Here is a 25,185-nt window from a genome sequence, read left to right as displayed (position 1 = left end):
GCCGTCTTCAACTTGTGTCAATGGTAGAGCTCTCTATTCACTCTCTCTGCTAGAATCTTTTCTCTTTGCACTATCGATTCAAATGATCTAGATGACATCTGAAATCTAAATGTAACTCTAGGCACATGCTTTAATGTTTCTAGGATCATTAACATTATTTGTTAATTCAACTCATTCATTTGTTGAATTTCGAACTATCGTGTGCTTTCCATGTTTAATTGTATCTTCTCGAACCTGAAAATTTTCTCTGGCAAAAACCCCTTTCTATTTTGTTGTACAATCCATGCTTACCGCATCTTTTTGATTCCTAAAATGTTGATGATCTCACACTACCAAAGTAGAGTTTATAAGAAAAGAAAGATGGAGAAGGTGATTTAGAAAATAGGAAGAATTGAGAATTATCCCTCTCTTTCCTCAAGGATTGTCTACCCTATTTAAAGGTTTGGGCTACCTATGCACGGGAGGGTTACTTAAATGGCTAAAAAAAATAATGTGTCGATTGATGTAGCTAATTATGTCATGGGCTTATAGAATAGATTAACAAAAATATATCTATTCTACTAAAAATATACTTTTAATATTTTTATTCAGGCCACTTGTCTTAGATGATCCATAATTAGCTTACATTGATCCTTCATTGATATACATGTAGTACTTATAAGTAAGTTATATATATCCCAATCATAGCTTGTAGTTACAAAAGGTATTATGCAGAAGTGCAATTGTAACTAAAATATCTTTTTGATAGTTTTTGTCTTTAATTGAAAGTAACACTTCTCCTTCAAAACATATAAAAAAAGATGTGTGTTGGGTTATTGTTCATATTCTATCTAAAATTTCTTTCAAATTTTCTAAAACTAGATAGGACTTGTTTTTATTCAATAAATAATTTTCTAATACATCACGTACATGTGTGTGAAGTGTTCTATATAGATTTCTGCTATGTGCAACCTATACTACATGAAATTTAATTCTTTGAATATTTTAAATTCCTAAAATGATCTAAAAAAAAGATACGAATATACTCACTTGATATATCATGTCTAAAAATCCCTAAAATTTTAAAAAAATATTTATTATATATCAATAATTAGATATTAAAATATCAAACTTTTCATATATAAAAATTAGGAGTCACCCTAACTAATTTCAAAAAAATTGGAATGAGTTTTAAACAACATGCTAAGTCTATAGAATGCATGCAATGGCCTGAGACCCACCAAGGACAAAATGATAATTTAAATAAAAAATAATTTAATTGAAAATTATAAATTACATTCATATGATTGAATTAAATTCTATAAAAGTTAGGGATGTTCATATGTTATTAAAGACCATTCTTAAATTTATAAGTGATATGTTTGCTATCCAATAGCATGGTAACCTAGAAGTATTAGACATAGATTTTGCACAGATTTTGCACGCTATGGATGTATCAATTTTTAGAGCAGACCCAAGCATGTTATTGTTAAATGATGTCATTATTCTGTTAAACTCCACTACAGATTCTCTTGTGGTTCAATTTTTTTCACCCTAGCTTTGGCCTCCATTGAAAATTATCAATTAAGCTTCCTAACAACAGACTAAAGTGAAGCTAAATCAGCTACAACTCCTGTACTTTTCATTATTGGCAGTAAATCAAAAATTGAACCAAGCGATGACAATGGAATGACTTCAGAAACGTTTTGAAGGCCATATAGGGTTCTTTCCATGTTGATTTCAAGTACCCTTCTAGACATGATGTTCAAGTTTTTCAGGGCTTTTGCTTGTTAATTCAATTTGGGAAGTTAATATGCTTTGTTGTAGTAATTGTGGATGTAAAGTGTTAGCAGTATTTGTTGCAAAATTTGAATTCTAATTGTCTTATTTTTCTTTTTAGATTGTTGAATTCTTTTGTTCATATGGCATTCAAAACAAATTTCCTTCATAATTTTAGGCCTCACCTTCTCACATAATAATCATTTGTTTTGACTGAACCAAGTACGTTTTGTACTAGTTATTCACAATATAACTCTTCACTTTTGAGGACTAATTGTTTCAAGGTCAATCTCTAGTATGATTGAAAGTTTTTAGTTAAGAGTGGTTTCTCATCTTCCTCCACTATATTATCCTCTCAGTAGCACAATTTTTCACCTCACAGGGGCTGCAGAAGACTGCCACATACTTGTTTTGTAGTTCACTCTACAAAGTTTCCTAGAAAGTTATTTGTGACAATCGTGGAAGTAAAATATATTCTCTCAATGAGGGTTTATGTGACTTCATCATCAAAAAATAGCCAAACATGACAGTTGATCTACTACTAATAATAGAAAAATATATTCATTTATTTGGTCATCTTTGCCTTGGATCGTTCAACAAAATATCAAAGAATGCTCTCTTCCAAAAAAATTGCTCCAGTGAGTATGAAATCATTAAGCAAGCAAGAAAATCAGAAAAATAGTGCTCGGATAAGGATAATATTAGGCTAATATATACCAATATGACAAGATTATTCCAATAAATATAGAAGTTATTAGTTGTATATCATGTTAACTACAACAGTTAAGTTGGTAGTTATATCATATTGTATCACCTTGGCCTTTGGTTATATAAAGTATTGATTTCATAGGTCTATTTCAATAGCACCAACTTATACATGAATCTTATTAGTCCTCATCCATTACTTCACCGAATTGATATGATAATAAACACAATTTATCAATTTTTTTGGTACGAGATTTTTGCTGTTCAACTTTCCTCGAGCTATAAACACCAACAATATTGGGAAATTTTTTGAGATGAAAGAGTTGTTACGTCGCCTTATCTTACAATTCAGGCGATGATTTCATTTCTTCTACCGCGCAACAAGACTACAAATGCAACATTGAAAACTCGCCTTTGTTTGCTCTCTGCATCGTCAGAGCGTCCCTCCCCGGGACGTTGGCTGCTGTGTACGAAGCTCGTATTATTTTCTCTAAAAAAAATGAAAGATTTGCATGTGAGGAATGGACTTAATCTCTAGTTCTCAATCTATCGTTCTTAGAAGAATGGACAAGCTAAAGCAACAATAAAACCATCCTTAATGACCTTAAAAAGATCTCAAACATTAAAGGTCTCCAAGTAGTGTACATATGTGTGTGTGTGCGCGCGCGCCGCAAGTCTTAGCCTGTTGGTGGCGGGGTCACTGTAAGTCTCCTTAGGTCAAGAGTTCAATCCCACCGTGGCGCGGATGCTCTGTAATTTTAGACACATGGCGTAGGGCTCTCATCATGGGGCCGAAAAACACATGTGAAATCGATATTTTGGCTTCTGCTAAATATCAATTTCCTTTTGACTATATATATATATATATATATGATGCAAGAAAGTCGGCATCCCAAGAATATGAAAATCAAAATATATAAACACAGTTTTTATCTAAATTATAAAAAAATTAATAATAATATTATTATATGTAGGATGAACATCATTGAACCATGAAGGAGGAGATAACTCGAGTAGAGCCATGTCTTTAGAACCCCCTTGGTTAGAACAAACTTAAACCCTGAAGAGATTAAAAATTATTCAGATTTATTCTTGATTTGTTTTGTTTGAATGTTAATATGTCTGCAACATTCTAAAACATATATGATTTGGGTAACTCTTGCTTCAAAAATAAACACAATAACCAATGCATGTCATAGCTAAGCATCAGTTTGATACAAATCCAAGGCTAATAAAATTTAGGGAGAGTTACATGATTAGCACTCTAAACATTGCTATTTACAAATCTACCGCCCACTTTTATTTATTTTTCATGTTGTCACTCAAATATCAAAACTCACGATAGATGCCCAAGCCATATTTTTCATTGCTATCAAATTCCTAATGATTTGATTGCGGCACGAGTAAATATATCAGTTTGATAGTTCAAAAAATTAAATTAGTGTTAGTTTGGTAAATAGCAAATTTTCGAGGGTTGTGCCTGTAATTATCCCTAAATATACATTGGCAGCTATAATTAATCACATTTTACAATGTATAAAGCTGGAATATTTGATTACTTAGCAAGAAAAAAAAAATCTATAGAGTATCGTACGGCCGGGTTAACTCTTGAGTATGTTATGTAAGGAATGATTCAAAAGATGTAATTTTTTTGGCTCGAAGGCTAGACAAAATAGATCAAATGTTATTTGAATACTTGATTCATGTAATCTAATTCATCCCTGTGAGTATCTGATTGTTGTTGTGAATATGGAAAACGGTCCACTGTTCAAATTGACATTTTCTCATGTTTGACAGCAAATTGGATTTAATACTTGAAATTGGTTGCTCTTAATCCCTTCTATGATTTGTTGCAGAGAGAAAATAAAATAATTAATATGTTTCATTAATTATTTGAGTAATTCCTTAATAGCCCTAATGACATGATGAAATTAATAAATAAACATGCTAGCTCCGCTTATTAGCTCGCTCGGGATTTGGTTTCCCAGGCTTCCTCTTCGTCATTAGTAGTTTTCCAGGTTCTTCTTCTGGCGTGCTTCGGTTTGAGGCTCTCGGGGAGAGAGAGAGAGAGAGAGAGAAGAAGAAGAGAAGGAGAGGAAAGAGAAAGAGTGATTTCTTGTAATCGTCGAGGTGATCGACGGGTGTTATTTCTCAAAGTAATAAAATCTTTTGCAGTTCTGTGGACGTAGGCAATTTGTCGAACCACGTAAATCTATGTTGCTTCGCTGTACTTTTCTGTTTGCGAAATTTTCTCGCTTTATTGCCGTCATTTTTTCACAACAATTATCACTATCTACTTCATTTTATGAAGCGTCGAATTATCATAACATACTCGAGGGCTCTAAGATGATCTGAAGCTTCTCATTTACCTCCTGTCTTCCTCTTAACCTCATTATACTCCAAGGTATTCTTCGAAGTCTCCTTTATGAAAAATAAGATAAAAGATTATAATAAATTAATCTACATTGCGTTTAGAACATCATGATGAATACTACCCGTAAAATGATATTTATTCCTCAAGGAAAGCATATTCAATAAAAATATGTTCTTATTATATTCATACCTTTTAGAATGATAACTTCTTTAGATCTTATTTCATCATCTCGTACTAAAAAATTAGCGATTATTTGCAATCTTCTACAACTACTTGATATGCTCATTTATCTCTAAGTTCAATTTTTTCAATGTTGAGAACAGTGAGATTTATTATTTGATATTTTAGATGTCTATATATCATCTCTAGGGCTGTCAAAATGACTCGTTGTTTGCGAACAGCTTGTGTTCGGCTCCGTTAGAAGCTCCTGGTCGGGTTAATGAGCCGAACAAGAACAAATATTTGTTCGTTCGTGTTCAGCTCGTTTTGGCTCGAAATACTACTAAATATATCTTTGATGAGTAGTATTTTTTAAAAATTTAATTGACTACGAGGCTACAAAAATTTATAATCAATTAAAAATATTAATAAAGAAAATAGAATAAAGATTATTAAATTAGATTCAAATGATGTTTTAAATCTTGCCCCAATTCTTAACATCTTATGGTTATGTGATTAGGGTTGTTAAAACGGCTCATGTTCGGCTCCCTAAGTAAACGACCCCAACACGAACATAATTTTTGAGCTCGAAATATAAACGTGCCGAACACCGAGCTGAGCCTAGGCTTGCCCATGCTCGACTCGTTCACACCCCTAATCATCTCCACATAATCACCACCAACTCATCCATCTTCACTCCACTGACCTACAAATTTACCCTCCTTTTTTGTCTAAAAAAAATAATTAATGGAATTTAGTATTAGACTTTCTCTTTTATTAGAAGAGAAAATAAAAAATAAAAAATAAAAACACTTCCAACCTTTATTGGAAGTTGGACACCAATGTCGTATGGCAACAAAGGATGCATGGAGATGAAAAAACCGAAACCATGTATTCTCTTAGCCATCTCAAATGGATCTGACAGCTTTATATTGGTACGGAAAAACAAATATCAATATTTGATAGAGACCCAAATATCGATTTCACATGCGCATCAAGACCCCATAATAAGAGCCCTCACCATGTGTCTAACTATTCAAGAACTCCGCGCTACGGGGGATCAAACTTGTGACCTGAGGGACTTATAATGAACCCCGCAAACCAACAGAACACAACTAGCGGCACACACACACATACATTTTAATTACTTGTATAAAATAATATGATGAACTAATATCACAAAACTTCGTTAAAATGAAAAGCCAAATCTCTCTAGATGTCACCAAAAAAAAAAAAAAACAATTACGTAAAGCCGATAGAGAGAGAAAGAGAGACTTATGCCACTTGACACGTGATGCCCCACTATTGAACCTTGAATGCATCCGGAGTCCTGGCCTAATATTTTTTTCCCAAAAAGGTCTCCATGATTTTCCCCACCCAAGCTCAATTTTAAAAAACTAGACTTGGAAGCCCTGACATGACATGCATTAATATCATCTTTACATCCAAACTAAAAGTTTAACATGCTCAAAACATTAAAAACACAATTTGCCATTCAAGTCAGAAATTTGAACTCAAGCTTGTTAACAAAGGCCCTGCCAATACATTATCTCAGCACATTCCTAACAGTTCTAAATTCCATCAGTGCTTGGATTTATACAAAGGGAACAAACGATCCCATTATGGGACCTGAAAACATCAAATATTTGCAGGATGGGGCCAATTTATTCAAAAATTGCTGCAAAAGTGTAATGTTTAACAGCTCGCCGAAGCTGTAAGCAACTACAGGTGTTAAGAATGAAATGGAAACAAGTTGGCATATTGTCACAAGAGCGAGCGACAAGATACAACAACAGATGCTACGAGTTGCAACTCCGGATCATGATTCCGAAAACACATCCTTCTACTCCGAATAACTGTAAAGAATATATTTCAATTTGGTTAGAAAAAGATGACAGAAAATTTTTTTAAAAAAAAGTGAAATTTACAGACAAACCACACAATTCTTATGTATTGACACACCCAATGTTTGATATTTACATTCACTTTTAAAAAGATACTGGTGGTGATATTTTTTATGTGAGGTTAAATATTTGAGTGGAGATTGATGAGTATGCAGATAAATGCAATGCATTGTTCAAAGCTGAGAACAGTCAGCTTTATGCTGCATGGAAAAAAAGAGATAAAAATATTAGAAAAAACAAAGCCATATTAAAGGAATAATGATGAACACAATTAAAGAGTATCTGGGATTGTAAAATCAATAATCTGGACCAAGATTGTGATCAAAATATGTTATGAGGCCTTTATGTTTATTTTGAGATGAATGCAATACAAAATACTCGTGTATTACTCTCATCTTAAAGCAGATCCAAGAGGTTTAAGGACAATTCTAATCAAATTATGAGATTATCTTAATACAAAAGTTTTCCATTAGTGCGCAATTGTTATTGCTCAGGTCTGACAAGATATGGGGAACGTAGTAGTAGAAAAAAAATTTCTTAATCATAAGCTTTGTCAGGTAACTGAGCACTCAGCCCAGCACAAAAAAGTGATATCCTTTTTTACAACAGTGCTATGCACTCCTTTCCCACCAGCACACTCCCCTCACTAGAAATTGAGGCTAGCCTGCACAAAAAGTGATTAAGCACTCAGTTTCCCTCAAAAAGTAATTCCCGGTTTTACAATAGCGCTTCAAACTTCACTCTCCTACAAACCATTCTCCCCATTTGATATTGCCGTTAACTTGAGAAAGTAGATAGGGGTGTCAAATTGAGCATCCATCTCGGGTGTATAGCACTGAACAATGCATTCATTTTTTCAAACCGAGATGGATGCTCAATTTGACTCGAAATTTCTCAAGTCATGTAGCCAAAATTGACCCAAAATTGACCCGACTTGAGGCTCAAGATGAAGAAATGATTACTATGGTAAAAAATCTCATCTCCTTCATTCATGAGTGGGCTTCTATAGAGCCATAAAAAATATTTTATAAAATAACCCCTGGACTTCCTCTATATTTCATATTTATAATTAGACCCCTCAAAATAAGTATAAATCTCAATACTCCCCCTCAAGATGGGCAAAAGATATCCACTAAGCCCATCTTGTCACATAATCCAGACAAATCTAATGAACTAAGTCCTTCTAAGTCCTTTAGTCCTTTTGTGAGGCAGTCGGCCACTTGCTCTCCAGTGGCTACATGACTTGGATCCAGTAGCACATTATTCAGCTTTTCCTTGAAGAAGTATATATCAATCTTCACATATTTGGTTTTAACGTGTTGCACCAAATTGTTGGCAATGCCTTCATTTGAATTCCTTCATCCATCTTGAGCTCAACCAACAAGGCTCTGAGCCACTTCATTTCGACAACTCCTAAGGCCATGGTACTCTGCTCCTGTTATTGACCTCGCTACCACAGATTGTTTCTTGCTCTTCCAAGAGACCAAGTTGCCCCCTACGAACATACAATATCCTAAGATGGATATTTTGTCATCTACACAACTTGCCCTGTCAGCGTCACAATAGTCCTCAATGTCTACATGCTCATTCTTCCTGAGATCAACCCATTTCCTGGTGTACCTCAGAATCTAATACATTGCGCCAATATGACCATTCCTTAGATCATGTATATAGTGAGTCACCACACTCACTACAAATGAGATGTCGAGACGTATGAGATAGATCGAACAACCCACCAATCTCTGATATCTCTTATGATCAACTAACTCTCCCGCTTCTGCACTCAATTTGACATTTTGATCAATTGGAGAAACAACAGGTTTGCATCCCAGCATGCATGTTTCTGTGAGGAGATCTAGTACATACTTTCTTTGAGATGAAGTCATTCCCTCTGATCCACAAGCCACCTCAATTCCAAGGAAGTATCTGAGCAGCCCAAGATGCTTCACCTCAAATTTTTTGCCCAATCTAACCTTTAGTTGAACAATCTCTGTCTTATCATCACCAGTAATAATCATGCATCAACATACACAACAAGCATAGTGATGTGAACATCAGTTTGACGAAAAAACACCGTATGGTCAACATTGATCTGTTGATATCCCATGCCCATCAAAGTTTTTTTAAACTTGTCAAACCAGGCTCGAGGAGACTGTTTCAAGCCATAAAGCGACTTCCTAGGCCTGCACACCTTGCCCACAGTCTAACCTATACTGAATCTTGATGGTATGTCCATATATACCTCCTCCAGTAACTCACCATGAAAAAAAACATACCCATCATTTCCAGCCAGAGAAGCCAGTGTCTTCACTGTGCTCTTCTTCGCTATAGGTGCAAAAATCTTGTAAATGTCATATGTCTGACTGTACCCTTTCACCGCCAATCATGTTTTGTAACGATCCACTTTCCCTTTCGGATTTTATTTTACTGTAAAAATCCACTTGCACCCAGCTGTTCTTTTTCCCACAGGTAATGGTACTATCTCCCACATCCTGTTCTTATCGAGAACACCAAGTTCCTCCAACATAGCATCCTTCCATTTTGGATCTTCCTAACTATCTGCCAACACTTGGGAATAGAGACAACTTCTTAAGCTGCAATGAATGCTCCTATACAGATGATACGTTAAAGCATGAGACAAACTAAGCAATGTCATGTGAGAAACAAACACAATTAAGAGAATAAATATCAAAATAACGACATGCATAGTTGCGAGAGGTCTTCCTTAAAGCCATATGAGTGAGAGGAGAAGGGAGAGAAATTATATCACCTGGGTAATCAGATTTTGAAGTGGAGGATGTAAGTGTCTCTAGAGTCAGGGCAGACCAGGACAATGGGCTTGATGACCACGGCACACTGTTCCCGGACTTGATGGCACAAGTGGCACTGTAGGCACTATTCCCTCATTCTGCTCCTCCTTGTATACACTCTCAGCTCCCTTTAAGTTTGAATCCCTCCACCTTCAAGTTCATTTTTCTCATTTTTCAGCTTTTTCTCAGTTGATTCTTCCCACATTACGGGACAAAGCATCGTTCCCACATGCACCAATCTCTAAGTATCACTACTCTCCCCTCAAGCCACATACCTCCAGTATCACACGAGTCACCAAAATGTGAGGTCACCTCCAGGGTGTAGTGATGTTTGAATTCTCTAAAAGATATATTCATGCTCACAAACAGTGTCTTCTTTATCGAACTCCAACAAACATACATGTTCTGGGTAGCAGAATAACCCACAAAAACATATTTGAAAGCTCTAGGATCTAGTATCTCTACTGATGATCTGTTGTCTTTCACAAAGCATACAAAACAAAAAACCTTCAATAGGAGGATAACACTATTATCTCCTTTCAACATCTAAAAATGGAGACTCCCAATCCAACACTGTCGAGGGCATTCTGTTGACCAATTGAGCCAATGTCAACATTACTTACCTCCACAAGTGCTTTGGGGTATTCATCGCGATCATGATGCTTCGAGCTACCTCTAGGTGTCTATTCTTCCTCTTTGTAACTTTATTGTGTCGATGTGTATGAACATGTGTTTTGATGCTGTATCCCTTAGGCTGACAAGTATTACCCAAACACCTTATTGGTATACTTTGTCTCATTATCAGACCTCAATACATTCACTATTGTACTGTATTGAGTCTGAATCGCCTTGTGAAAAACTTTAAAGCAGACAAACACATTACTTTTGTTTCTCATCAGATATAACTAACAAGAGAAAAACACTCAATGAAAGTCACAAAATATATGTAACCATCGATAGAAGTTGTAGAACAAGATTCAAATACATCTAAGTGCACCAAATCAAAAACATAAGAACTCCTTATACCAGATCATAAGAGCTCTAGAATTACTTACCAAACTCACAAGCATCACACAAGTTTTTGTTTATTTGTCTTTTCATACAATGATGGATACAAACAAATCGATAGACTAAATGAAGAGTGTTCGACGCGCTTGCGATGTAGCAACAAAACATCCTCCACGCTCCACTCAGATCCTCCTGCTCAAGCATTCTCAACCATGGATGCTAAGACTGTCCATCCCCTCTCTATCGAAATACCAGAGTCCACTATGTCACATGTCAGTCCCAAGTCTTCGGCTAATCCCGGTCTCTTGAAAGATCATCTTTAAAATATCAAATAAAAGAACACATTTTAATTTGAATAAAATATCAATAATGGATAAAAAGTTCACTGGAAAGAAAGGAGCATGTAAAACAGTAAACAGTAATATAATTGGTAAACCTCACTGTACCATTACCAGCCAGAGGTTGTGTTGTATCATCAACAATCAGAATGTTCTCTGGAACTGTTAGATGAGTATAGGAAGAAAACTCACTAGTTGCACCTGTCATATGTTGAGATGCACCAGAATCTACTATCCACTCTAGTAATATTGTGGTGGATATAGAGACGAGCTCATGTGTATCACGAGTATCTTTGACTGAGTGAGCATAACTAGAAGTGTTCCCCATAGATGATGATGAGGTGGATGTGTCCTCAGTCACATTACATGTCGTTCTCCGCTTCCTCTTCAATGTCTCCAGTAGCTCATGATTCTCATCAGTAAAGACTACTATTGACTTTCCCTCATTCTTTGCTACCATCAGATTTGCTCAGTAGCCTCCCCTTCCACCCCTTGGGCCCCCACGATTACAATCACAGCCTCTATACTATTCATGTCCACCCGTCTCTCTCTTCTTGGGTGGCTTTGGACAAGCCACGCTCAAGTGTCCAACTTCTCCACAGTTGTAGCACCTATGGTCTAAGCTCGATGCAGTTAAAGCCATTCACATACTGGAAAGTCCACTTGGCTCAGAGTGAAGCCTCATGCGACTCTCCTCGTTTATCCATCAATTTAACTATTCTTCAGCCTTCATCGGTCTCTCACATACCTCTATCTTGCACCAAGCTGCTCTAACCACTCTACGGTGATCCGACAAAAACTTGTGTACCAAAGAGCCATAGAAGACTCACACCCCCTCTTTCGCTCTTCTGCATTGAAGTCGTCGTCTGCTTGCCTTTCACCAAGACTATTCTTGTCGACGCCTTTTGAACAGAGTCGCTTGATTCTTCTTCTGTCGCGATCCAGCCAGTCAAAGACACCCGAAAGCCTGTATTGAAGTCCTCTACGCCATCGTTTGCTTCGCTCGATTCTCGATTCAAATAAAGAACAAAGTTATTGCAGCTTTTGCGACTTGAACTAGAGTATTGAGAGAGATGGAAAAGGCAATGCGAGAAACTTCAAGATCAAATGAGAAAATGGGTGTCGAGTGAAGGACTACGATTTCTGCTTCACCGGTGCATGTGACCTATGAGTCGAAGCAGACGTCTGTCTCCCTCCACGCTCGACGCTGAATACTTAGACGTTCGTCCTCTCCTGCACGAATCGCTCGCAATATAGTCGACATTAGCGCTAGTTGGAAAGCAGCTCAGTGATTACAACAGGGCGCTAGAGTTCTGCTTTGATACCATGAAGATGAATAAATGATTACTATGATAAAAAACCTCATTTCCTTCATTCATGAGTGGGCTTTTATAGAGCCATAAAAAACCTTTTGCAAATAACTCACAGAATTCTTCTATATTTCCTATTTACAATTAGAACCCTCAAAATAAAATACAAACTCAATTGAAACTGCTTGACCTGAACTTGCATTGAATATTAAACGGGTCAAAAAGTGTAACCCGAACCCAACCCACTTTCAACCAACTAGCCCAGATGAACTCATATAACCGATTAAACATAAAACATAATCGCTATTCGGGTCAAATTCAGTTTGATTTTGAGCCAATCTTGGATCTATTTCGAGTTGTTGAGTCGATTTTGATCTAATTCGATTTAGTGGGCTAATATCAGGTTGGCGGGTCACCTTCAACCCAACGCAAAAAATTATACGGGTTAGGATTCTTAACCCAAAACCAAAATTTTCAACTCGAATTGGCATGTCAGTTTAATTTTTGACACCCCTAAAAGTAGCCAATTTTGAGTGCAGCCCGCTTGTACTATTAGTTGAATACTTTAGCTTTCTAATCACATGATCTTGAGGCTTAGCACATACTGATGTGTCTGTAAGTAGCAAGCTTTCTTTCTCATGTTGAACAATGAGTTCCAAGTTTAATTACAAGAGTAGTGGTGGGTTGAGCAGTTTTTTAGGACTCGAGCACCAACATAATTCAATATCAGTCTAACAAATCTTTTCAGTGTTTAGCATTCAATGCATAACATCAGCAAGCAGAAAATTCTTTAGCAACTATTGCTATAATTGCTTTGAAGTACGAAGCAGAAAATTCTCTAGCAAATATTGCAAAACGAAAAACAAGAAATTTCAATGATGTATGATTAATTAATCTGCACCAAACCTATCAGCAGATCTAAGCAACTAATACTAGATAGGTGTTTAGGGTTTAGAAGATCAAGCATGCAATGCACATTAAGATGCAACAAATAAATGAAAGAAAAAAGCAATTCTATGAGCAAAAAAAATATTTATATTTAAAGTGTTTCTCAGAAAACTGAAAACCATGAAATTCTAATTTTGAAGAAAATTGGTTTAGCCTTTTATTGGATATAATAATAAGAATGGATCATGAAATTCACAAAAAATATTGAAGCTTCCTACAAAAGAGAGAAAATAGCAGAATTGGCACATGCAAAAATAAATAAAATTTAATCATGCTTTCAATAAATAATAATAATAATAATAATAATAATAATAATAATAATAAATTCCTAGGTGAAGATTGGGAAAGGAAGAAAAGGAATGAAGTGGTGGAAAAAAAAATCTCACACTTGCGCATGGAGATTCTCTCTCCCGAAACTCCACAAGTCTAAAATTTAATCAAGGGAATAAATACAAAAAGAGGACAGGGATTTACACATCAAAAAACTAAAAAAATTATTAAAAATAAAACTTTCCTTCATATTTCTCAGATACCTACTTAGCATCCCTAAATAAAATTGAAGAAACCCACTCACTACAGAAAGCAGCCATTATCAAAGAATTCCTTGAAGGACCACACAAATCCAGCCAAACCATCTAAAACTGAAGGGTTAAACAGTAGCTTCCATAACATTTGCAACAAACACAAAAAAAAAAAAAAAACCAACCAAATAAACAACACAAAAGGTCCAAATGGTAGCTCCTATAACGGCCAAAACAAAAATAAAGTAACTGCATACAGAGAGGAATCGCAAAACAGAGAAATAAAGAAGCTACAAAAAAGAACATACTTAAAAGAAGCCTTGCAATAAAAAAATATTGAAAATGTTGTAGCGCAAGCTGAGGAAATCAGACGTGAATTCATCACATCAGTTCTAACCAACTCAGAAATTTATCATTGTAATCCTATCACACATAATAATCCTTAGCATGGGACAAAATTTTATCACCATTAAAAACAAAATCAATATGACAGTCTAAAAATCGTGCAAATGACGCATTAGATGATAAACAAAGAAAAACTGGTAAAAAACAAGAAGAATCCAATGCATTGATTGATAGTTCATGATATGAAGTCATATAATACGTATTAAAATTGAATTAACAGAAATACCTTTAGAATTACTAAAATGTATTCATCGGACACAAGGATTACATCCCTCTTCTTCTGTCCATTTCCTTTTCATTTTCATCCAGACTTAGTTCCACTGTAACAAAAAATCATCTTCCAATCAAGGTAAGCCTGTATGTTCTTTCGAATGACGGCAAGCTGGGCCAATCAAGGAGAACCGGTGCTTATGTTCTTTCAAATGACATCTTTGGGCATGCTAGACCACCCTCTGTCTATCATAGGCAAATTCTCCTTGTGCTGTATCAACATGGATTCCATTTGCAAATTCCTATCAGACTTGCCACTTAAATTGGTGACTATTCAGTAACTCAAATGGAATAATTGATCCTCAATACAATATTATAAAACTATCATCAAATAAAAACTACAAAGAACTCTTCTCTAGACAGACCTAGTATGACATTAGCTTTTTAATGGATATGCTAAAGTGATCACCCAGTTTAACGCATCTGTGGAATCACCTATCATCCTTATTTGGTAGCTTTTTCTCAACTTTGATTTTATTTCTTCGACCAATCTACTATAAACTCCTACTCTATATTTAATAATCTTTTGTTAGTGGATGCTGCTATTGCATCTTTTGGAGACTTTTGTGGCTCAAGTTCAAGTTAAAATAGATGTTACTTTGTCATTTAAAAAGGTGGAGTAGATTGGCACATTGTCAAATAAATTTCGATTGAATGTAGTATTTGAAGGCATCCTACCTGCTGCTCTTTATGCAAATTTTTTTTGCACAATTTCTCTGATTGTTTCAAATCTCATCTGCATTTAAGGAAATTAAATAGTCAGGCGCAAGAAATACATACAAATGTTTAGACCCTTCATACTCCCACAATGCTTGTCATTCCTACATAATAAATCTAATTTTGCACTTAGAATTTTAAACCAATTGGCCCTTTCTCTTGATATTGAGGTTGTTGTGCTACACCTATTAGCCCTACAAAAACGAACTCTACATCTACAAACAAGATAATGGAATTTGATTCTCCAATTCAAAAAATCCCCACTCTACCTCCTATTAATAAAGACAAATGATCATGATGCCCATCATCTAATAATTCTGATGTATGTATTATGTTTGATGACGCATTGGTGGATACAACGTCCCAAATCTTATTTACTATTGTAAAACTCATCCTTAGGCTTCATGATATGTGTGTTTGATCTTCTAAATTTTTCTCTGTACCATAAAAATTTTCGATTATAGTCCTTGTTATACTAGTATCATTTTCATATTATAAAATTATGCTTAAAAAATTAGCTTTAAAACCAAATCTAATGCAAAATGTTCTAAAGTGTAGGATTTCTAATGCAAATACGGATTGTAAAGAAAAATACGGTGCAATCATCTTTACAAAAAAAAAAAATTAACTATATACTACTTTTGATACTTTTGATAAAAACAGAAAACACTAAATTTCAATTTAAATACAAAGGCCTTCTACTAGAATTAGTGGCAATAAAGTTAAAGATAATAAAAGATTATATAATATAAACTTCAAACAAAAGAAAGAAAATATAATTTTAACAAATCTTAAAAAACTAAAATTCAATCATGTTCTCAACAAATGATACGGATTAAAAAAGGAGAAATAGAAAGAAAGAATGGAAGAAGTCACTAAAAACATGTCTTATATCAAAATAAGGTGATCACATCTCTTGAAACTCTTCAAAATCTCCCACTTCATCATGGAATTGAATTCCACAACGGAAAATTGAACATTCATATAAACCATAGAATTGCCTTCTGTCTAACGCTCATATGTTTATTTATAAACCTCAAATAAAATTAAAAAACAGCTCACAAAAGCAGTTATTGAAGTAGCAAACTTTGTATGGCCCAGCAAACGGTCAAATTGAAAAAAAATTAATTAAAAAAACACATTCTGCCAATTAGCTGCAGCTTAGGTGTCAAATTATAGCTGCCATAATAACTAGTGCTCATCAAACTGAAAAAAAAAATAAATAAATTCAACATAGGCAGGCATTCTTACAGCTCCTAATTAGTTTGGTTTTGCTTTGCCTATTGAAAGAGGTAGAACAGTTATGTCCACTATGTATAGGCTTCAATACTATTTGAGTTTTTTATTTTTATTTTTTTAAGATTACCATATCATGAAGGAGAAAGCCTCCGCAAAAGAAGGGATGGTAGAAAAATTCTAAGCTAGGGGATGCTTAGGCAAGGATGTACGCCACTCGAATATTAAAAGCAACAATAAGAAGAAGCCTTTATCCCATTAAGTGGGGTTGGTTAAACGAATTCTTTTTCTCCATAGTGTCCTATTGAGTGTCATCTTTCCACTTAATTCTAATAAATTAAGATCATTTTTTATACAGTATGCCCAAGTCTTTTTAAGTCTACCGCTATTTATCTTAACATAAGTCAAATTTAAAACGTCTTCTCTCCTAAGGGAGTCATAAGATGGTTGGTGTTAATGTCAAAAAACTATGATATGAAGCTACTTAAATATTAAATCACACTAAAATCTACTATCCTTTCAATATAATTAAATTTACATTACCTGCACAATTTACGTACCAATTTGTGGTTAAATGTTTATATATGCTCATATACTTCATATTTTATAACTATCGAGCATATATCTTTATTGTGCTTAAACTTTATTTCACTCACACTTAGCATTACTTATATTTATAATCACCTTCTTTCTCATGCGTGGACACATGAATGGTTGTGCATTTTGGTGTTTTATACATGATGTGATTCCAATGAGATTAAAAAAACACTTCTCGCATGAAGCGGTGCAAAGTGGACGCGAAGAGCTAACAACCTATTTCGCATCGACTGTGCACAAAATGTGAGTTTCACGCAAGAAGCACCTTTGTGTGAGACGCACTTCGATGTGAGATGGTGTATTATAGTGGGTTCAACGAAGTTAAATGGCGCAACAGAGCGAAGCTTATCGGGTTTAGAAGGGCTCAATTTTATGAAAAGAAAGACTGCCCAATGAAGCATTCTATTCAGCCAACTAATTTGGTTTTAAGAGTTTGGACACATGAAGGAGCACACAAAAACAACGCAGCAACCAACCCTAAATCTTGCAGTTATTTTTCCCATCCACCCATCCCGCAAATATGGGCATCGAGCTTGAGCACAGGGATCGACTTCCTTACTTCGACGTAACCGCAGTGTTCAACCATGTCTCCTCTTTAAGCTTGTGTCTTTTTAATAGTTTTATAATTCAAATTTAATTCAAGAGAGATTATTTTCAAATATTTTTAGATAATTTCTAGTGTTTGAAAATAAATTTATTTAAAAAATAAAATCAATTTAAAATATTTATTTTGATAAAAATTTGATCAAAATATTATTTGTTTGTGTAATTAATAATTCATGAGCATATGTAAAAAAAGTTAGATATGGTCGATTCAAGAAAAAGAAGGAAAGATACAATTTAAAAATATACAAAATTGAAATCTTAGGATTAACTTGTCATAAAGTAGGGTGTGAAAGGAACTGAAGTGTCTTCAATCAGGTTAATAATTTATAAATTTTAAACAAACTAAACAATTAATATATTTTATGCATTCATTTTAATTTTTTTTTTAGATTCAAAGAAAAAGAAAAAACCAGAAAGATAAAAATTGGTTACATAATTTAAAATCCAATAAGTGTGCTCAAAGTTCAAAGAGAAGATTCGATTTAAGAGGTGTTATTGATTCAATTAATTTAGATTTAATTGATGAAGATCATAATTGATTGATTGAAAAAATGGAGAATATCGACAAAAATTAATTTGGTCATGAAGAAGATCTCACTTGAAGACAAATTGAAAAGAATTTAGGACAATTTGATCAAAAGATGGTCTGTAAAACTTAGTAGGTCAAAAAAGAAAAAGGGTGTTCATCCACAATGAGAGCTAGCTCCATCTTGACCTATATTCACTCCTATTGTACAAGAGAAAAAATAAAATTGATTCACAAGAAGAGGAAAAAAAAAAAAAAAAAGATAAGATCACACATAAAAAAGAAAGAGCTTATGTGAATAAAAAAAAGACAACGATGACTACTGAATTTCTTTAACATTTTTATGAAACTTGATACTTTATTAATTTGCTAGGCTTTAAGATTCTACATTTGTTATGAATTATAAGAAGTATTATGAAGATTCAACGTACATGTTAACTTGTGAAATTTGTCTTTAAATTTGGAATGTGAACAACATTTGTTTCATATTTTGTATCAAATTTTAAATCATCTAATAAATATTCTATGTTTTATAATCATTAATAAATGCAACAATACATTAATAATTTTATATAAATTATAAGCACTTTGGTTAATAAAAGCGCCTTGCACATTGCATTACTCTTTACACTTTAAAAACAAAGTCTGACGCATAGCATGTGCAGTTAAGTAAACTAATCATATTATGCTTATTACATTGATTGCTCACTAGGCTTTTCCTTGATTCAATATCATAAACAACTGTGTGCTTCAAGTTTGATTGTGTATTTTAGTGTGCTTAGTCTATGGTATGAATTAGGAAGGATTTTGGAAGAAATTCTTACTGTGCCAAAACTCCACAACATCTGTCCTTGATGAAAATGATGTGAATTACACACAGGCCAACTTTCTTTTGTACAAGTACTTTAATAGTTACTCTTTTGAAATAATTATATTAGAGATCAACTTGATTCTCAAAGACATTTTCATACGCCACCAAATCAAACAAAATTTATCCAACAAAAAAGCTACATCAATGTCCAAAAATCAATTGATTGTCATATGGGTCCCTTTTTTTTTTCTTGGCAATTCTTTATTGCATTTAATAGAGATTTTCTTAATAGAACCCTGTGATCCCCCAACCTCAATCCAAAATTCTTATATTGGGTCTTTTATAAACTATGGTCCATTCTCTAGTAGTATATCAACAATTAAATTTCCAACAAATTTATTTAAATGAAATTATCAATTAATAGCTCTCAAGTTCAAATTTCCCACTTCTTACAACTAAAATAAGTAATATCCTATCAAGTAATTACATTCCATGAGAAAGAGCCATTAAATCCAGGTAATATCCAAACCATTAAATTCAGGTAATATCCAAACCATTAAATTCAGGTAATACCTAATCAAGTAATTACATTCCACGAGAAAGCTCCATTAAATCCAGGTAATATCCAAACCAAATGCATGGAGCAAGAACACTCCAAATTTAGGCCATCATCATCATTAGTTTTACCCCAGCCAAGTGCTCCACTTTTGTATGCAATTAGTAAAATTTAGAAGAAGGGTCTTATATGAGAACAATTATTTTTTTTGCCCCACTACTAAAGCAATAAATAAAACAAACTATCCATGATCGATCCAAGTTGAAATTACAGCATTCCTTTGAAATGCACAAGCAATACAGTATAAAACTGCATATTCAAGGGAAACAACAGTCTAAAATGTTGTTTTGAATAAAATTCTAATAAGATAACAAAAAAAAAAAACAACATTATCATTTTGACTTTCCAATACAATTTCACTTTGTTATGCAACAGAAAATAGTGATATAATGCTCATAATTTGGGAATTTCTCTTCAAAGTTCAATGATCAACTCCAAGTGAAAGAATGGCAATTGCAAACACTAAAATTGACAATTCAATCACTTATAAAATAGATTATAGAGCAAAATGCAAGTGCTAATCTCATGTAATATGTAAAAACTTGCCTTTTCTACGTCAAAGAGAAAAAGGTAAGACCTAAAAAGCATACTGAAGTAGGTGATTTGTCATGAAGATAGTGTAGCATAAATGCATGGAAAAATCTAAAATCTTTTCATTAGAAGAAACTACAAATAAAATGCTAAAAGAACAATATTAATGATTAATTATTTAGTCCTGTTCATAATAAGCATCATACATGTAAAGCTACTTGAAATCCTTCATTTAGACACGAGGTAAGGGTTGTTTGGCTACCCTACATAGTGGGGTTTTAATTGGATCAGACCTAAATCCTGCCAAACTCATTTTAAGTAGTTAATAAAACCTACGCACTTTAGTTATGGGTTTTGGCAGGATTTAATAAAGCATTTCTCAAAACTTAGTTTAATAAAAAATACCAAGCAAAGCCAGGTTTTACAGGTTTTATATATATGAGTCGCTCCCACCCCCTTCTGTCACCGCCTCCTGTCACCTCCTCCATGTCACCCTTTCCTCCCACATTACAATATTATTTTGTCACGTTTTCCCACTTAGTCAGGCCTCTCCTCCCTCAAAACCCATCACACTCATCACTGCAACCCTACACCTCTTTGCCACATCTCCTTCTCAACAACAATGCTTTTTGCCCTAGTTTTGATGAACTACCACATCTCTATATATTTTAAGAAAGTATCTTGCAACTTTTCCCACTTGCAGATCCATGGCGGTTGATAGGTACTAAACACAATAAATTGATGAATTTACATGAACACTACTTCATGCAATGATTTTTTTTTTAAACTTATTGATGTCTACCATTCAATGCTATTTTGACAATGATGTTAAACTACATAATTATGCTAATATTTGTTTGAATTAATTCTGATGGTATGTATTGACAATGCAATAGTTTTTTTGTTATGCTATAGATTATGTGTTGTTTGGTCGGGTGAAAAGTGAGTGCAGTGTATATTATTTTCCGTGTTTTATCTTTTTTTTTTCTATTTGATGGAACAAAAATAGAATGTAATGAATTCTTTTGCGGTATTCCAAATACAACAGCTCCACCATTCGCTGTGATTTTGAAATCAACTCAATTAAAAAGAATTGCAAATATGCAACAGCAAAATTTTAAGGAGCTTAGATTCCCTCATGCCCTTCAAAATTCCAATCGACGTTTGCTTGCCTTTGCAGTCGTCTACCTTCGCAATCTTCGCCTCCACCCTTCCTTCTGTGGATTGTCGTTGGTTAGAGTGTGTGGGTTCTTGTGAGCAAGTTTGTCGGTGAATGGGCATGAGGGATTCGCTCGAGAGTCAAGAATAGGGAGAAAAGCTCTGAGGAGATGGAAAAGGAGGCCATTTTAGTGGACGCCAAGGTTATGAAGGTTAGAGTACGTGGGGCTGGAGCTAGTGCCATTAATACTAGAAATCATCTATGGCCTGGATTGTTACTGCCATGGTGTCCAAGTACCAACTTCTTCCATAATCTTGCTCTGCTTTTTGTTGCACTTTTGAAGCAATATTCTTGCTTCCGCCTTCACTCCACTATTTCCCATAATTATTACTTGGTGACCCTTATGGAGTTGAATTCCAGTTTTTATTAATAAATTCATGCATGGATGCTTCATTGTATGAACTATAAGCCCATTTCGAGTAGCAAAATAGTAGTACAGTTTGTTTCCTGTTGGTGGCTCTGTTCAATTTGGAGAATCAGAAATTTGGAATATTCAATAATCAAATGCTATGCTAGTATATCTGTTTGAGTGACAAAATAGTCTTACATTTTGGTTCCTGGAAGTTTTCTATGCAATGTGAAAGAACGGATATTTGGATATTCAGTAATCAATTGCAATGCTGGCATACAACCCTCTGTTGCCGTTGGAAACACCATTCACAGCTTACAAAGAAAAAGAAAAACCTCTAAACATCATGAGCTGTAACATCAGCATTGCTAAAGTTCTCTTTTGCTTCAAAAAGCCCCTCCGCTTCCAATTAATCATCAACCACAACTCTCTCTTAGGTAATTGTCTAAGCAAATCTTAAATTTCAAATACAGTACTTGGTTCAGGCATCAAGAAACATTCAAACTCTAGAATATCAATAACAAACTAGTATGCAAAAGAAACTGTCACACACTCTGGCTTAAAGAACATCGATCCTCTACACCCCACAAGTTGTCGATCTCCTTGTTATTCAACAAAGAACATTGCATTAAATAAACAGTGTTTAATGTAACTCTGACCATCATCTCCTCATGTAGATAAGAAACTTAATCGAATTTAGTAGGTTTTACTCAGAAGTTTAGCTATTGATACTCACCATAAAATGGTCCTAGTTGTTTTGTTGTCTTACGAGTATCCATAATCCATATTTATTTCTAATTTGGTGCATGCTTTTAACTTGATAAGTATGCATTCTGACTCATCACATTGACAGTTATGTATCCTGCAGTCTCAGTATCTTTTTCTTGCTAATCCTTCTAGTTGGCATCTCTTATTTCCGTTCAACTAGTTAGCTATGAGGAAGTAACCTAAGCATTTGTTGTTAGGAAGAATATATTGAAAATCCAGTTCACTTATTTGCATTTTAGGTGTGCTTCTTTAGTGTTTTTTTTTTTAATGCATGTGCATAATGCATGTGCATACTTCTTTCGTCTTCTTTCGTGTTTTTGGTCAATTATCAATGACAAATCTCTCTCAACTGAAGCATTATAAGCTTGTAAGCAAGATTAATGTTTATAGTTATGCTTTAGTGTTGGCATTATTCAAAAGAGCTTGTTGGAAACCTGACTTTGTTGACGTTCATTTTACAACAACAATGGAAGTGATATTGGGCAGGCAAATATTGATGAATGCAACCCTTTGGTTTTTATATCCATTTATATAACACTCTAAATTTAAAATTATTCCAAATAAATCACACATTATTTTATATTATAATTTTTTTTTTATAAAGCACATGTTTTGATGTAATTTTATTATAAAATATCATATAGATAAATAAAACTATTTAAATATTGAATATGTCAGCTTATAAAAATTAAGTGATATAACTAGTAAACAGAAAAAAATAATATCTTTGCATTCCATTTACAGACAACCAAACAACTCATTGGTATTTAGAATTCAATATTATTTACTTTACCAAACATGCACCTAACCAAATAAAAATAAGAATACACTTGCATTTACTTTATAAACAACCAAATAACTTATGAGTAATAAGAATATATTGCATTTACACTGAATTTCTTTTTCAGCAAAACAAACAACCCCTACGGAGATGAGCTTTATCGCTGTTATGCTACTGATTGCTATTCACCTAAATTCCTCAAAACCCAAATTCTCATAACCAAAAAACACAAGGACTTAAAGATTTAAGAATTGGGCAACCAAATAGCTCCATAGCTTTAAAGTATCGGGATTTACTAAAATCCACATTAAAAGGTTTTAACAAAACCAAGTTGAATAAAGCCAACTGAACCCATAAACTTGTATTTAAATGCTGTGATAGAATTGTCCTTTGCATATCTTATCCCTAAAGAATTATATATCCAAACAGCTTTATGTCGCAAAAGCATCAGAGGTGCACCGCTCCAGAAGCTACTCCAAAAAGATTATAGTCAAAAAACAAGCAAAAAACAAAAAATAATGTAAAAGAAATAATCATCCAACAATCATTAGATATAGCCATGAACAACCTATGTTTGTTGAAGAAAAAAATAGCGCATCAAAAAACTTCATACAAACATATTACAGGCCATGCATTCTGAACATCATAAGAAATTAACGCTTCAAAAATGAATATGAGATTGCAAACCTCAAATTTCTCACGAAGAAAGCATCCTACATGTAAAACCGTCAAAGACAAGCTTGTTAATTGCATCTCTGAGCCTATAATAGTCCTCCACTGTATTATAAATCTGGTGAGAAATCCTAGCATACCCTGTAACCAGGCTACCAGCATCTTTTGCCTCCTCAAAATCCTTTGGAGGATTATAGTAAATGGGAACCTCAACTTGGAATTTATCCCTCAAGTGAGTCCGAAGCTTCAAAGCATCATCACTACTTGAAACTCCTAAACCTCCAGGCATCCCAACCATGATCAAACTACAGGACATCTCCGGCGGTGATCCAATATGTGTTCCCCATGCTTCAGCCAACATCTTTCCCATCTCCACAGCCTTCTCATGATTACTTTTCCGTATTCCATCAACTCCACCTTCAAATCTATTCACAAACTCGACAGCTGATGGCACGACCAGCTGAGCACTGTAATCCCGTGTGCCAATCCAACCACTCTCAAGAGGAAGGCCTCTTCCATAACGGTCAGAAACAACCGGATGGTGTAGTTCAGCTGAAGCCGGGCATTTTCTAGAATACAAGAAGGCCACTGCTGGAGGGCAGAAGAACCACTTATGCAGATTACTGGTGTAAAAGTCCGCCCCAATATCCTTCACATCAATTTCAACGTTACCAATTGCGTGGGCACCATCAATAAACACCTGGTCAACGCCTTCTTCACGACAAATCCTAGTGAGCTCCTTGACCGGGATGACGACGCTGGGCATGGAGGTTATATGGTCAATAACAGCAAGGCGGACTCTGCGGCCATTGGATTTACCAAACGCTAACGCCTTACGGAATTCCTCGACGATCTCTTCGTCCGAGGAGACTGGGAAAGGGAGGGGGACCTCAATAACATGGCCGCCCGCTCGAGAGACGTACGCGTGGATGGACTTCTTGATGGAGCCGTAGGCATAGTGGAGCATGACGACCGCGTCTCCCTTCGAAAAGGTTCCCTGAGAGAAGGCCCACGAGATCTGCTGGAGAACGATGGCTGCCGCAGTAGTGGCGTTGTCGACGAGCGAAATCTCATCAACATCAGCGGCGTTAATGAGTTCCTTAACGATGAGGCGAGATCGGAGGAGAGAGGGCTGAAGGATGTTGAAGTAGAAGTGGTCAGGCTGGCGGGGGGAGAGGAGCTGCCAGTGAGATTGGGCGGCTAAGACGGAGGAGGGACAGCTGCCGAAGCGGCCGTTGTTGCTGCG

The 25,185-nt window shown here is 34.8% G+C and overlaps 1 protein-coding gene across 1 annotated transcript in view; it reads right to left on the bottom strand.

The window, feature by feature from the left end:
* Window positions 1-6,460: 6,460 nt before the first annotated feature.
* The window catches only part of LOC110029309 (putative L-cysteine desulfhydrase 1), a gene marked incomplete in the record, with an annotated part of 19,302 nt that continues 577 nt past the window's right edge, over window positions 6,461-25,185 (bottom strand). The window contains 2 exon segments of the mRNA XM_020731547.1: window positions 6,461-6,852; window positions 23,955-25,169. Of these exon segments, the coding sequence (XP_020587206.1) occupies window positions 23,965-25,169 (1,205 nt within the window).

The sequence above is a fragment of the Phalaenopsis equestris genome, unplaced genomic scaffold (genome assembly GCF_001263595.1).
Source record: "Phalaenopsis equestris unplaced genomic scaffold, ASM126359v1 Scaffold000002, whole genome shotgun sequence".
NCBI classification, from domain to species: Eukaryota; Viridiplantae; Streptophyta; class Magnoliopsida; order Asparagales; family Orchidaceae; genus Phalaenopsis; species Phalaenopsis equestris.
Note: the sequence above shows the minus strand (reverse complement) of the source record. Positions and strands in the feature narration are given on the sequence as shown.